Raw genomic sequence first — 15,106 nt, forward strand, 5'->3', positions numbered from 1 at the left:
TCGACAGCAAGCAGTAATTGAACCTGAACTTTGGATTGTACAGCGGCGTACATGAGTCTTTCCAAGAGGAGAACAATTATCATTCACTCGAGCCGATCTACTTAGAGAACAACATGAGAAGCCTGTGGGGAAAAAAACAGTTACTTCGCAAGCAAGCGAGCAAAGATACCCGCCATAAAAGAGTGTACTCCCCTTCGAAAAAATAGAGACGAGATCAAATCAATCATTCCATTCATCATCTATCAACCCCCCCTCTCTTTCCCGCACCCAAGCAGCTCACCCCTTCCTAACCCCCCAAACCCCCCCACCAACCCTCATCACCTTCCCTTCTCCCTCCAACTCCTCAAGCAAAACCCCCACCTCCTCAGGCCCATGCGGAAACCCTCCCTGAACCATCATGCGCATCATCATAGCAATGCGCCCGACATCCATATTCCCCTGATTCGTCAGCATACCCATGATAAACGCCGTATACACATGTTTCTTCTCATTCAGCATCTCAGATTGTGATTTGATGGTCGTGGTGGCGACACCGGGGTCTGCTTGCAAGGTCGCTAGTTCTTCTGCGGCGGCAGCGGCAGCGTCGGCGTCGTGGGCGCCGGTTTGCGAGGTGGGTTTGGGGAGTGACTCGATAACGGAGTAGGTTGATGGTGGGTGGAAGCGGAGGATGGATTTTCCGACCCAGAAGCTGAGGGCTTGGTGCACAAGGGATTCGTCCATTTGGAGGAGGGATTCGAGTTGGGAGATTGTGCGGGTTGTGCCTTCACCGGTTTTGCTGGCTGCAGTGTTTTCTTCTTCGCCCGGTTGCGGCTGGAAGGCGTGGATGACGCTTACTTGCCAGGGGGTGAGATTGTCAAAGTCTTCGGTGCGGTCTTCAAAGGTGAGGGTTATAGAACTAGTGCCCAGGGCGTTCATCCAGCGGAGCTTGCGCATGCCTTTGATACGTTCGAAACGTGATTCGTACTCTTTCTGCAACGCACTGATTTGTTCAGGTACTTGGAACGTGTCGTCGCGGAGTTGTGGCCAGAAGAATGACGATAAAATCTGTGCGTTGAGTGTTGGGCCTGGAGCTGGTGCAGAAGTTGGACCAGAAGATGTAGCCTTCTTGGCTGACCTTGCTGGCCGGCGAGGCCGTGGCGTCCGTGGTTGTCGGCCATCTGGCGTTCGAGGTTGTCTACTACGCTGATCTGGTGTGACCAGCGAGTTTGAAGCTGGTGCGCTAGAAGTTGTACGTATCGTGCTGTTGATACGTCTGGATTCTAACATATCGCGAAGCATGACTTCACACGCCTGTAGCTTATCATCTCCCAGCCGCACCTTGATAAGCTCCAACAGTCGAATCTCTTTCTCGTACTCTGGATCCTGACATTTGAGCAAATGCTCTCCGTAGATATTCTTGAGCTCATTGATAAAGTCGTCCCTCTCCCACAAAGTCAAGAGGAACCAGATGACATCTTCGACCTTTGACTTCTTGTAGTCGGGTGACGCATCTTGCGGGAGCGGCTGCCAATTCATGTCGTTCCAGTTGAGTTCTTCGTCGGCATCTTGTCCAAAACTTGCAATTGGCTTAGCCATCTCACTTGCAATTTCGTATGATAACTCGCTGTTGGAAGAGAATTTGCTGCCCGTATCATCTTTGAGATCAGTGAGAAGACTCAGTATGATGATACGGGCTGTATTCTCTCGGTCCTTTAGATACCGCCGAATTGGTCTTGCTACTCGTTCGAGCAACACTCCCTTAGGCTCTAGCTCATGGAAAGAACGAATAATGGAAATGTACACGTTCAGGATGTATGTCGTCGTAGCCCCAGGATGTAGCAGACGTCTTGAGACTTGCTGCGAAAAGCTCGACGTAAGATGTTGTTTTGCATTTGCCACCTTGAGATACTCTTTGATGTCTAAGATGGCGCCCATACTCTTGTCCCAATTGATGACGAAATCAAACAAGTTGTCGACTCGCGCTCTACCCAACCTGCCCAGCGCCATCTCCTGCCACGAAGACACTTCAGTCGGCAGGATGCTACTCTGTTCGCATCTCAGGCATTCCAATACTAGTTCGACGAGCGGGCAAAAGCCGTCCTGAATCCACATCTTCAACTGCGGCACAATCGTCTTCTTGGAATACCAGTCAACCTTGAGATAATGGCTTCCTATAAAGGAATCAATTAGCTTTGTCATGGCATGGGCGAAGGCCTTTTGGGCACTGTCACCACCAAGTCCGATGCGCTCCAGCCCTTGTAGTAGAGTCGTCATTCGCTTCCTCGTCTGTTGCGTGTCATGAGACATATTCCTCGTCTCCACGCCATCATGTCGGTTGTAGATGCGGAACAACCTACATCCCGCATCGTACAAGACATAACTCAGCGTCTTCGAGTATCGTTGCCGAGGCAGGCAGTACGCAAACACAGCTTGTATATCGCTTCGAAACTTCCAATCCGCTGCGCTCGCAGCATCAGACTCGTTCGTCTGCGTATGCGTGTTCGGATGAAGCGTCGAACTACTTGCGTTCTGTTGTATAACTTGCAACAAGTGCTCGGTAAAGGGTTGAAGGTACACGTTCTGGGCCTGTTCAAGGATATGCTGCGTCTTGTCGAGTAAATCCCAAGCACAGCGCAGCTCAACCTCTTCCTGCCAGAGCTGCTCCAATCCCGGCCTCACATGGTTTGCAAAGTGCAAGCGGCACTCATTTGTATACCATTCCACCAGGCTTTCTTCATTGGCGTCCTCAACCTTGCCTTCTCCAATAAGCAAGTAGTTTAGGGCATCCTCAATCTCCCTTGTCCTTTGCATTCGTGGGAAAATAGACACATCCTTTGGCAAGCTCAGGAATCTCGTCGCACAGCTCCACGCGCTGTTGCGCCTGACCGCTCGGTGTTGGCCTTGTCCTTGACCTCGGGCATCGGTATTGCGCAGAGCATAGGGATTCCCAAATGAAGTGCCTGGCGCATTAGAGCCCAGATCCGGTGTTGCAATCGGTGTAGGCGTGCTGTGCGAGAAGGAGAGGACGGGGAAGACGGATGCGAAGACTAGGGTTGAGTGGTCCATTGCGGAGGTGGTGCGGAGGCCCCGCTATGCGATTGTTTACCGGTGTGTCTGATGTAGCGTAGGCGGCTTCATGAGCATGCGAACCACGTGAGGGGTACTAGATCTTTTCTTGGAATTGGCTGCTTTCTTGCCATATCGTTTGGCAAATCGTTGTCGCAGGGAGGGCTGGTTTCGGTCTGCCCGCCTACGCAAGGGTCCGGCGCGATCCCACATGGAGCACGGACCAAGTGCAACGCGTATTCACGTGGTAGTTATAGTACTATGTCTGTTGCAGTAAAAAGGGCAGGGCACTGACATGACTTCGAGTTTGCCAATACAACGTTACCGAGTTACAGTCCGAAGACATCATATCTTGAATAGCCACTGTCATCGTAAAACTCTATTACTATATAGATGTGGAAAGCGCGCACCGCCATTGCACGCTCTCAGTTCCTTTAAATCCGGGGTCCTGAGACCATGCCTAGTATCATGCAGCCCGACCAAGGATATCTACCATATACGCCATCCGACGCCGTTGCTCCATTGCATCATCATTAAAATATCCTGTGAAATACTTACAACAATTGCCAATACCTGTGTCGTAGTCTTGTCTTCATCATGGTCTCAACACACCATGTCGCCGTCTGAAAGCCTCCACTCGCTCCTCATAGAAGAGAATCTCTCTGACCCTGAGCTTTGGACCTTTCTGCGAGTCCTGTATAAAGGACTCATCATCGCTGTCCCCCTCCGCTTCGTCGCTGACGTCGCTTTCCGTCTCGTCACCGCCAGGCGGTACTGCACCTTCATCCATGCTGTCGTCGTCGTCATCCTCGGTGGCTTCGCTCTCGTCATCAGATAGCATGGGATCGTGTGTGGCGTATGCAGAGCCACTGCCATCAGTGTGCATGCCGTCATGTCGCAAGTCATAGTTCGATGGCCGGTTCTCCAGGATCTCAAAGCATTTCGTGGACAGACCCATATAACACAGTTCGATCTCTGGTCGCAAGTGCACAATGTCGAGAATCTGGTAAGCAAGCTCACGCGGATCAATGTTGCTTCCATGAGCGTGGTCGGCTATAAATGGAATGTACAAAGAGCGGATATGAGGAATATACGGAAGACGTTGGAGGAAATGATGCTGCCTGATGTGAGCCAAGCCCTTCGATTAAGGTAAATATAACATACCCAGTCTTTGTAGTCAATGGACACTGCCAGTTCCCGTAGGCTGTTCATGCGACCGCTGGTTATGAAGGTCAAGATTTCCCGGTTCAGCATCCACCGTCTCCACCTGGAACTTGTTGTTGTGTGCCCGTCAGGCCCCTTCTCCCCACTGTCAATCATCAATTTCTTTAGACTGGCTCGGTGTCTCTTCAAAGGCCCTTTGTATATCGCATCTACTGTTACAGGAGATGAGTACAGCCGGCCTTCTTGGAGGAAGAGAACCTCGAGGCTGTTGGGTGCCAAAGTTTCTTTTAGGAAAGAAATGAGCGATGGTGAGACTGTGTTGGTATGAATCCGCTTCAGGTTCAGTTGATATTCACAGCGCAGAGTATACGAAGCCTTGTATGCTTTTGACGATGATGGCGAGCCAGGATAGGCAGAGCGAGGCGTGTATGCTCTTCTCAAAATTTTCCACAATTGTTCGTGATTGCTGCAGTTCAAAAGAGTCAGGGTAGATAGTATGGACCAATCAAAGGCTCTGCGCAACACAGGGACAGAGAGGGGGACCCGTTCCAGCTCCAAAACCTCGAGCTTCAGTTGACCAGTTAACAAGGGCTCTGCAGGATCTTGAGATGGGTCTTGCGCATTAGTGTTTTGCCTATGGGGTGAAGGCCTTGTGTGAGCCTTGGAGGCTGGCTTGTCTTGATCTGCCGGCTGCGGGGCCGGCTCTGCACCTGCGGGTTGGTCATCGTTGAACAGACTTACTCCTTCGGTTATAGACGTGTCGTCCATCGGGTTACCAAAGTGATCCACATCTTGATCGGCTTCGCGTTCATGCAATGAGAGCGAGGCTATGGATGGCAAAGGCTGTGATACAGCCGATTTCATCGGTGTTGCTTCAACTGACCGCTCTGTAACCCCCGCACCGCCCTGTTTTTGGGAAGGCGGGTCTTCTGAATGACGCATATTGTGTATACGTCCAACGAGAATACCCAACACACCGCCCAGTCTCTTTTCGCCTATTGAGCACGCTGCCGTTGATGTTGTGCTGTAGTCGACCTGCTGTAGACCTTCACCTTCCCACACGGTCACCCAGTCCCGTTGCTGAGCATGCACCGCGATTCCAATCCTGAGTTCGCGAAGCTTCTTCTGTGACCGTGCAATCAGAATGCTCATTTCATCGAGGTACGGCAGTTCGTCAATATCGAGGACACTCAAGCTTTTTAAAGCGGGGATCACGGAGAAGGTGGGGTGTTCGACTCGTTCCACCACGGACAAGCTTGTAGGTGGGTATTGTGGGACTGGAATAATGGGCAGTTGAACGGTGCCGAGGCCGCTTGGATGTGTAGTGTTGGGAGGCGGGGGCAGATTCTGATTGTTGAGAATCATAGGCGGCGCTGGCGGAGGAACTGGCGCATCGATAGTGTTATCATGCCATCGGATCCAGAGCCGTTCAAGACGGCATTCTTCACCGTCACTACGGTGTGCGAGACTCGACAGCGCCAGCCAAACATCGCGAAGCACACCAGTTGGCATGTCCCACACAAACGTCTCGAGGTTGATCATGCGCGCAACGGCAAGCGCTACCAATGTGCCCAGCATCTTGCCGCCCTCCTTGGTGATCATGTACTCTTGGACCCATGCCTGCGGCCCATTGCCCAGCGAAAACTTCTTTGTAAACTGTCCATAGTAGTTTCCGAATCGGCGCTGTGGGACTGGGTATGGGTTGGCGGCGGTCCTTAGGAGTGAAGTTGGCGTCTGTCCCTGCAGTCTCAGGCGGTGCTGGTGGGGGAAGCAATCATCGCCCATGACCAGCGTCGCGAGGCCGTACGTGAGAGCGTCAACGCCAGCACGGGGCTCGTTGTGGGTACTTTCGTCGGGCCATACAATGTCGAAGCGCGAATAGATGCATGGTATGGTCAGCCGGTGAAGGGCCGAGTGGCAGAGACATAGCGACGTCAAGTCGTTGGTATGCGGAAGCTGTAGAGTGACTGGTCAGCATCCCCGCGCGCCATGGGGGGAGGACGATGGAGGCTGCGCCTGGTGGGGGATGTCTACTCACCTGGTGGATAATTTCTTTCAAAATATCCACGGGCAGATCCAGCAGCTTCAGCGGGCCCTTTGAAGCCTTTGCCTTGCCCTTTTGTGCTGGCGCCGGGTCAGTCAAGGGCGGCGCGCCCACGGCACCCGGCGCAGGCGTACTCGTCCACACGTCCTCTGGCGATGGCTGGGAGCCCATTAGTTGCGCATCGTCCTGCGAGGGCGAAAATGAGCGAGCAAAGTCGGCGTCTGAGGGCAGCGGCGACGCAGTGGTGGGCGTGCCGGGGGTAGAGAGCGGGGAGTCGGCCATGATGTGGTGAGTCCAGCAGCAGTACTACTTGCGGCATACAAGGTCCCTGGAAAGGGTGGAGGGCCAGGCGCAGAAGCAGCACGGCAGTCGTGCTCCTACATGTATGGACGTGAGATGTGCGCAGCCGTCAAGTTTGGGTGTTGTGGTGGTGCTGCCAATCGACGTGGACGGCCAAGAGACCCTGGTTTATCCCGGTGCACATCCGCCCTGCCTTTCCTTTGCATTTGCACATCACACCAGCCTGGTTTCCTGCGCAACCGCCGCCCGCGCCGCCACCTTGCCTCGCACGCCATCCCCCCCACCACCACATGAGCCTTCGCCCCGGCCACCAGCCCTTGCTGGGCACATGCATCGGAGACAATCCCACACGACTCCATCCATGACACCACTCTCTCTGGTTGATTTGGAAACATGGACAATTCGCGCATGTACAATGATTGCCAGCGGAGCCACACCCCAGTCTGGATGTACTTATAGGAGCCATGCCACAGCAACTTCCACACTACATACATACATACATACATACATACATACATACAACCGTCCAACGCCCTTGTCAAGTGGGTATAAACAATCATGGAAACCCTGCCAAACTCCACGCCTCACTTTGCCATCAAACTCCCTGGTCGCCAGGAGAATGTCTAGTATTAGCGAAACCCTATTCGCGCCCACTTCTACTCCCTCCTCAACCCCGGCTCATGCTCAGCGCCGTCTGTCCCCGCTCGGGATCAGACATCTTGATAATCTTGACATCAGATGTCTGGTTGACCTGGCTCATCGACTGGGGCGTAATGAAAATAAACTGTCGGCCGATCGACCGCCGCGCTGCCTGAATAATCATGTTCATGCTCCGCTCGCGATTGACGCTGTCCATGAAAACATCGCTGCACCCTTTGTCAGTCTGCACAATACAACACGATCCTGGGCCTACTCACAACTCATCAAGGCAGCGGATTGGGGAGCCCATTGCATCCCACAGTGAAAGCAGAAGGCACACGGTCGAGTATGATTTCTCCCCACCCGAAAGCGTCTTTGTTTGCCTGCCATCCCCGCTTCGTTCCATGATATCCGGTTGAACCTGGACGGGGTCAGCAATGCATCAAACAAGAAGGCTCCGTTGCACGTACGTGGATGTCGAGAAGAGCCTTCTGGTGATCGATACTCAGAGTGCCCCTGAACTTTCGTTCGCTCAAGAGGTAATTGAAAGTGACGCGTGCTCGAACAGAGATACCAGATCTAAACTGCTTCCATCGGTTGCGTCGATTGTTGAGGGTGGTGATCAGTTGCTGGTACAGGTCAGCTAGGTCCATCAAAGCATCTGGCCTGACTTACGTTCCGCAAATCCCTGATGTTATCAAATTCCTGCATTGCATCCTTGTGTTGCCTCTTCGCTTCATTCGCTGCTCGTAGTAGCTCATCTTGCGACCCACCAAGTTCCTTCTCCGACGCTTTCCTCGTCGCCTCTAACCTTGCCAGCATCTGTCCAAGTACCTCAGAGCTCTTTCCTGCCGGCACAGGAACCCGCTCCGCGCAGACACCTCTAGCGCCTTCGATTACCTCCTCCAATTCTTTGCGTAACTCCTCCACACTATTTTCCCATTCCTTGCGCACTGCTTTTGCCCTTTCGACCTTAGCAATGGATTCGTTCTTCTCCCGGAGCTCATCCTCCCGCTTGCTTTGCAGTTGACGAACGGTAATGTCTGCCTTGTTCAGCTTGAACCTGAGTTCCTCGGCCGTAGCGTATTTCTTGTCCAACTCATCTTTGTTCGCTCGGTTCTCCTCATTCAGTTCGAATTTCCGTGTTTCTAAGTCTTCAAACACACCCTCGAGACTTTTGAATTTCTCTTTTGCAGTTTCAAGTGCTTCCTTGGCAACCTCGATGGCGGATGCGTCAGGAGTAGCCTCGCTCAGCTCACCTTCAAGCCGGTCCAAGTTATCCGAAGCCTGTTGCATCGCAATCTTGAGTGTTTTCTTCTCGCGTTCGTGATCAACTTCTCGACGCTTGCACTCATTGACCCGCTCTTGCAACTGTCTGGCACTCGCCTCAAGAGCTTGTATCTCTCCCATAACTCGAGTCAAACGAGTTCGCTCCTCTCTGAACATCGTTTAGCCTATTTTCCAGGAAACCTTGCACAACTACTTACTGAATTTGAGCATTTTGATCGACTTGCATGCGCAGATTTCCCGTGAATTCCAGGATCGGACTGTCGTTGACTTGGCCGTTATTGCTGTAATGGTATACTCGACCTCTTCGGGTATCGCCATCCGCGAATGTAAAGCACATTTTGACATTCTTGGCACGTGGCCCACCATCTTTTAGTAGCCTAAAGCCCTCTGTCATGTTTTCAAAAAGTACAGTTTGTTCTATTGACTGGTTGATGATGAGCTGGTTGCGAACAAGATCATCGTCAAACTAGGTATCTGTTAGCTAGAATCTCCTGTACAGTATTTACACACCTTGCGCTTACAGTCAATACTCTCATCCATGTTAAGAGATCCTTATCAGGCTCATGGTTACTTGTGTCAATTGGAGCACGTTTGCCAATGTATATTTGCGCGGACCTGGGGCTGTTAGTATGTCCTATGAAGCTTAGAAGCAAAACACGCACCAGCCTGTCCTGTTCATCAATGTGGACAAGACACTTTGATCATGCTTGCTAGTGACGACGAAGCCATTGAGCGCTTGACCAGACTGCTTTTCCAATATGCGGCCCCACTTAGGGTCTAGCAGCTTTATGTGATGGCCGATAGGTCCTACTGGCGACTCTCGAAACCGATGTTCCGACTTGATCGCGTCCAGTAATGCCTTGAGTCTACTGGGATTTGCAAATCCATCTATCCAGTCACCCTGGCCTCCTTCCAGCCTCGAGATGACGCTTCGGATGCGCTTGGCGTCTTCGCGCGCATTTTGGACTTTTTGATTTGCACTTGCCAGCTCTTTTTTAGCTGCTTCAAGCTGGGCCAGCAGTTGTGGGCGACTAACGTCATGGGATGCGTACGCCTCTCTGGCTCTGTCACACTCGACCATGGCTTCGTCACGTTCACGGACTTTCTCAGCGTAAAGACCGTTATCAGCTTGCGCCTGTCGCTGTCGGTATTGCTCTATTTGGTTTTCGTATTTCTCCACTTCTGATCGCTTAGCAGTCAACTCGCTTCGAGCTTGCCGTTCATCAGATTGAAGTTGTTTGAGCCCTGTCTTGACATGATCAAATCTTGCTTTGGCGTCTTGTACCTCTCGATCGACAGATCCTTTTTCCTCCGTAAGATCGGCAACTCTTTGTTTGGCGGCCTCGTAAGCCTGGTCAGCACGTTCATAGCGTTCTGCTGCCTCAGCCGCTTTCTGCTCCCGTTCTTGTATTTTAGCTTCCGTTTCCTCAACTCCGGCCTGTGCGTCTGCGACCTCCTTTTCTTTTTCCTGGACATGAGCCCATGCAGCCTGTCCTGCAAGAATGGCTTCCTTGGCCCGTAAAGACTCCAGATTCTGAGCCCTTCGCGCCTTCTTTTCCAGCTCTTCCATGTCGCGCCGTAAAACATTGAGATCCGCCTCCTTGACCTCGGCCTTCGCATTCATCACTTCTAATGATTGTTCAATCTGCTGATAGTCCCTATTCAGATTCTCGAGTTGAGTGCCTTGGAGGAAGAATTTGTACTTGTCCTTTGGAGTGGAATGATTGAGAAACTGCCTTGCCATATCCTGCGTCAAAACATTCATAGGATTGTCAATCTGCATAGAGAAGGCGTCCAGTATGTCTTCAAGCTCTGCTTTCTTGTTTGTGACAAGTTTGCCGTTTCGGTCCTTAAGTTTGAAGCCTGACGTGCCGGATCTGCTGAAGTGTCGCTCGACAATGATGGAGTCGCCATACTGTGAGGGCTTGTACGCAAGCGGTCCTTGGTTCTTAATCTTGACAGTAACAGAGGCATAGTCTTTGCCTTCTTTGATCAGGCTCTTGAGATTTTGTGCGCGATTGGTCGCTGTAGCCTTTCCACCCAAACATATCGTGAGCGCAGTGAGCACGGCACTCTTGCCACTACCATTGTGCCCTATGATGAAATTGATGAGCGGACCCAGAGTGACGGTCAAATGCTCATGGCACATGAAGTTTATACACTGAATCTCCTCGATTATGCCAGAATCCGTCGCGATATTTTGCCTATTCGCAGTCTCCCGCCGTTCTTTCTGGACTTGTTGTGTCGCCCATATCTCTTGTGCATTCCGTTCCTGTTCGTCTTCTGCATCCGAAGTATCGCTACCGCTCGCTGCACCAGATCGCTCGTCGGCGGAAGACTCTTCGCTGCTGTTTGGCTCAGATGGGCGAGGTCTTTTGTTCTGCATTTATGTGAACCAGGCTTTCGGTCGCATGTGGAAACGGTCAACCTACACGATTATCACGGCCAGTACTGTTGGAATTGACACCGTTTGTGTGGGCCCGCGGGCGTTTAGTGGACATGACTGCAGTCAGTACAGCATCAGCTGTGGTTGTAAAGGAGTGTGGTTGAAGGTGACGACGGGTAAGGCTGGATGAGGTAATTTGGAACGCGCTCCTTCCCCGCTAGGAGCGTTTACGAACGGCGCTAGTGCCCATGTCGCGCGCAGCGCCACATGCCACTTTATGCTAGGAATCGTAAATACGCTTTACTAAAGTAGATTGGTTAAAGAAGCACTAATGCGTGACCAACAGTCAAGTCGCAGATCTTACAATTGCGGGTTTATCAACCAGGGGGAGGGAGGGGGGAACTATTCACTCAAATGAGCATATGTGTATCACGTGATAGCGCGTTCCTACGCGTCTCTGTGGAAAACGTAATGCACATTTTAATAAATAGCGGATTATAGCCAAACAACGACAAGAGGCATAGAAACACATATCTAGTTGTTTTTGCTTAGGTTCAAATCGTCTATATAGGTATATTGCTTCAGGTTTTTTTGTGGAAGAAATCAAGATAAGGGGGAAAAGGAGCATCTACACCGAGACTGCCCAACAATGTGCAGTACCGTAACAACGAAAAAAAAACCCCTCGCTATGCAAAATTCGCTGGACAGAGTACGGTAACAATACTGAGTCTTTTTACATGACAACCTAATTTTCCTGTTAGTGAATGGTTCTTTAGAAAGCGACAAGATTGGTCCAGACTTACACAATCGCCATCCTTGGGTGCCTGTCCGATTCCCATCTCGTCGAACGTTTTAGGTCCCTTTCCTGGACCTGAAGAAGCCGTTGACGCAGGCTTGCTGGGAGGAGTCGGTGTAGCTGGTTTGCTTCCGGGCGTAGATGGTTTGCTCGCTGGTCCTGGCCCTGGCTTATGAGGTGGTTGTTGCTGCAAGGCTTGTACCCTGTTCGGATTGGGCGCATTGTCAGGCCCACCATGTCGGCCAGCTGAGCCAGGGCGTGAAGATGTCCTACTCTCCTGGCCTGGCTGGACTGTGGAAGGCCGGGTGTGTTGACGGGGCTCGAGAGGTGCGACATAACCGATATCAGGCAAAGTGGGTGCTTTCTGAAGCGGTGCTCCTGGCTGCTTTTGCAATTTGTTCCGCCCATCTGGCGCGCTGTATCCAATATCTAGTGGCTGGGTTGTTGATGGGCGGTTCTGCATATCTGGACGCTGAACGCTTGGCCCTCCAGGCTGCCTGTAGCCTGCTGGGCCACCTGGCGGTGGCTGTGCACCACGGCCAACGTTGGGGAGGCGTCCTCCTCGGCCCATGTTGTCCACGCTGGTATGAGGTCGCATTGGTATGGGTCCCATGTCTTGTCCAGGGCCTGGCCGTGGATTGCCACGTCCATATGGGTCATTTGGTGGGTATACGTTGGGGTTAATATTAAAAGCTGATGATGGCGGACGAGTGCTAGATGCTCTGATTTCCGGGGCAAATCCACCAGCCATGGTGGGACGTTGTGGACCTAGCCGTGGAGGGCCGTTATCCATTGGGTACGGTGCTGCTGTAGATGGACGGTCATAAGGTGCTGTCATGGGCGCATTTGCGATCATGGGAGGCTGGTCAGAGATAGGATACGGTGTCGTGCTATCGCCTCGGCCTGGTAGTCGACCACCTCCTGGTGTGGCAGGTGAGGCATCCGAACCGTAATCAGAAGGGCTTACATCGCTGATCGATGCCATAGGAGCATGGGGTTGCTGAAGCCGTGTTGGTCGCTGTCCCCGCATGGAGCCGTGCTTTGACTTGATCATGTTGATTGCGACGTTTTCATGGTCCTTCTTCGACAGTGTTCGTGATAATTTCGATATACTCTCTATACGTGCGGTTGCATCTTTGTTGCCGTTCTTCTCGGCTTTTCCATACCACTCGAGGGCTTTATCGAGATTGACTGGAACATTCATACCAATCTCGTGGAAATAGCCCATGGCAAATTCTGCAGTGGCCAGACCTGTCGCTGCTGCTCGTTGAGCATATTGGAAAGCCAGCTCCTCATTCTTGTTGAATTCTCCCTCGTGTCCACATAAGAACCACTTGCTAATAGCCATGTCCGCTTCAGGCTCACCCTGTCTGGATGCGAGCGCATTGTAGTGCAATGATAATGTAGGGTTGAACTCACAGCCCAAGCTGCAGAGCTCATAGGCAGAGCCCATTTTCAGCTGGGCTTTCGCGAAGCCAAGGTATGCGGCCTTCTCAATGTTTTGTCGTGCACCTTTCTCGTCATAAGCCAAGAATGCCTCAGGAACGCTGATCTGTGGAAGTTCGCGCGCTTGAAGCATGCCCAAGACGTAGGCACCTTGGGGAGCGTTCTCATCTGCAGTAGCAGCGGCCTGTCTGATAAGCTGAATACCCCGCGCGAAGTCTTGGGGTTGACCGTGCTGTCCGAGGAGTGTCATCATACCAAGACGGTAGTTGGAGGCTGAGTCACCCTGCTCTGCGCCAGCTTTGTAGTTTTGCAGAGCCTTGATAGGGTCGTTTGCCTGCTCGAATTGCATGCCCATTCGATACTCCGCCCTGGCATATCCTTTTGCGGCCGCACGAGAGTAGCATCGAAACGCCTCCTTTTTGTCGGCTCGAATGCCAAATTTGCCAAACTCGAGCCACATTCCTCGCATGAACATTGCCTTTGGGTGGTGCTGATCTGCCAGAAACGTTACCACGTTCATTGCATCCACACGTAGCTGGTGCTCGACTTGTGGTGTTGCCGGCCTGGCGCCCTGGATCTCGGAGATGCGCTGCTCGTGCAACTGCGCAGCATCCACGTATTGTAGGGCATCTTGTGCCCAAGCCAACTGCATCTCGGGATCGTTCGAGTTGAGGACAGGCAGGCGCGCATTTTCCAAGACTGCTTCCTTTTCATCGTCGGACGGGGGCACATTGGGCGGTCTGTTTGGGAGCTTGGGAAAGGGGGAGAAATTGGGTGCCTCGTGATGCTGCGCAAACTGGTTGTAATCGTGTGAGGGCTGGTGCTGAGGTTGGACAGGCTGAGGCTGGACGTTGGGTGGTTGTCGAAAGGCAGCGGAGATGCTTCCTTGTCGGGATGGCCATTGATCGTCGTGTGCGGGCAGCTCGTTGGGGTAATTGGCCTGGCGCGGAGAGAACTGCTGCTGCGACTGATTGTAGCCCTGCTGCGTTGGCGACATTGCGCCGTTGATGCCTCGAGGGCCGTTTGCCTCCAACTCTAGATGTGCGATGTTTTCTTGCATGTTCTCGGGCACTTCGGGCATGATCCTGCCGCCAAATCTACGTCAGCCGCAATCTTAGGGCCTGTATGTGGTGGTGGGCTAGAACGAACCGCTGGGGCGCAGGGGAGATGACTTCTGGCGAAGGAGCCGGCATATAATAGTCATCGATGCCTCCTGGCACAAAAGTCGCCCCTAGCTGGGGCTGGTTGTGGTAGTAGCTCATAGTGTGGCTAGGAAATGTCAAGCCCAAGACGCCGTGGCTGCTTGGGAGGTTAGCATCAGCTCCTGTGCAAAAGAGACCTGTATAGCCATGCAGGCCCCCGCCATATAATAAGCCACTCTCGCATGATGGGGTTCCGGAGGCCTTGAATGCATGCCGAGTGACGCGTGGACCAGGAAATGAGCGTACCTGGACTTTGGTGGGGTACGACGGTACGACCCTGAATCGCTGTCGCTAATAGCTGTTCCCTTGCCCGCAACCCGTGCGGTCCCCCGGGTCTCGTATACGAGGATGCGGGCGATCTTGTGTAGGCGTATGTCGCGTAAGGCTCAGGGAGGTGTATTGATGGCGGATGGTGGCGGCGCTGGCGAGGGTTGGGCGCAGGGGCACAGGTGGGTAGTACGGGTCGAGGGGCGGAGTTGGAGGGAGAGAGAGCGAGAGACGAGAGAGGGAGCGAAACACGCAGCGATCAAGAAGTGAAACAGGCGTTGAAGTGATCGGGGCTTCTAGATTCTGGGCAGTAAAGGGTGCCGTCGCTTGACGTCAAGTTCAAGTGCGTTGCCTGACTCTGCACACACCCGCGCACTTCCCAAGGTCACAAGAACACAAGCAGAAGACCCTTGAACGGATGTGCATGGGTAATAACGTCAGTTGTGTACAAACCCCAGGCTCACATCATCTATAACTATCTCGGTGCATCTGGCGCTTAAAACATGATACGCGGATTGGGCTGCGCC

The 15,106-nt window shown here is 52.6% G+C and overlaps 1 protein-coding gene across 1 annotated transcript; it reads right to left on the reverse strand.

The window, feature by feature from the left end:
- Nucleotides 1-276: 276 nt before the first annotated feature.
- Nucleotides 277-14,372, reverse strand: PSV08DRAFT_408244 (f-box domain-containing protein; the record flags this gene model as incomplete). The annotated part of the gene is made up of 22 exons (XM_014219876.2): nt 277-1,252; nt 1,289-1,422; nt 1,453-1,544; nt 1,581-1,749; nt 1,783-1,972; nt 2,003-2,025; nt 2,062-2,367; nt 2,407-2,653; nt 2,684-3,069; nt 3,713-4,162; nt 4,210-6,165; nt 6,248-6,474; nt 7,226-7,419; nt 7,471-7,613; nt 7,663-7,821; nt 7,868-8,630; nt 8,680-8,948; nt 9,004-9,097; nt 9,145-10,862; nt 10,915-10,985; nt 11,668-14,195; nt 14,260-14,372. 22 exons carry the CDS (start codon nt 14,370-14,372, stop codon nt 277-279), a joined length of 11,208 nt encoding a protein of 3,735 aa, XP_014075351.2.
- Between the last annotated feature and the right edge of the window lie 734 nt (nt 14,373-15,106).

The sequence above is a fragment of the Bipolaris maydis genome (genome assembly GCF_028858645.1).
Source record: "Bipolaris maydis strain C4 unplaced genomic scaffold PSV08scaffold_3, whole genome shotgun sequence".
Classification (NCBI taxonomy): Eukaryota; Fungi; Ascomycota; class Dothideomycetes; order Pleosporales; family Pleosporaceae; genus Bipolaris; species Bipolaris maydis.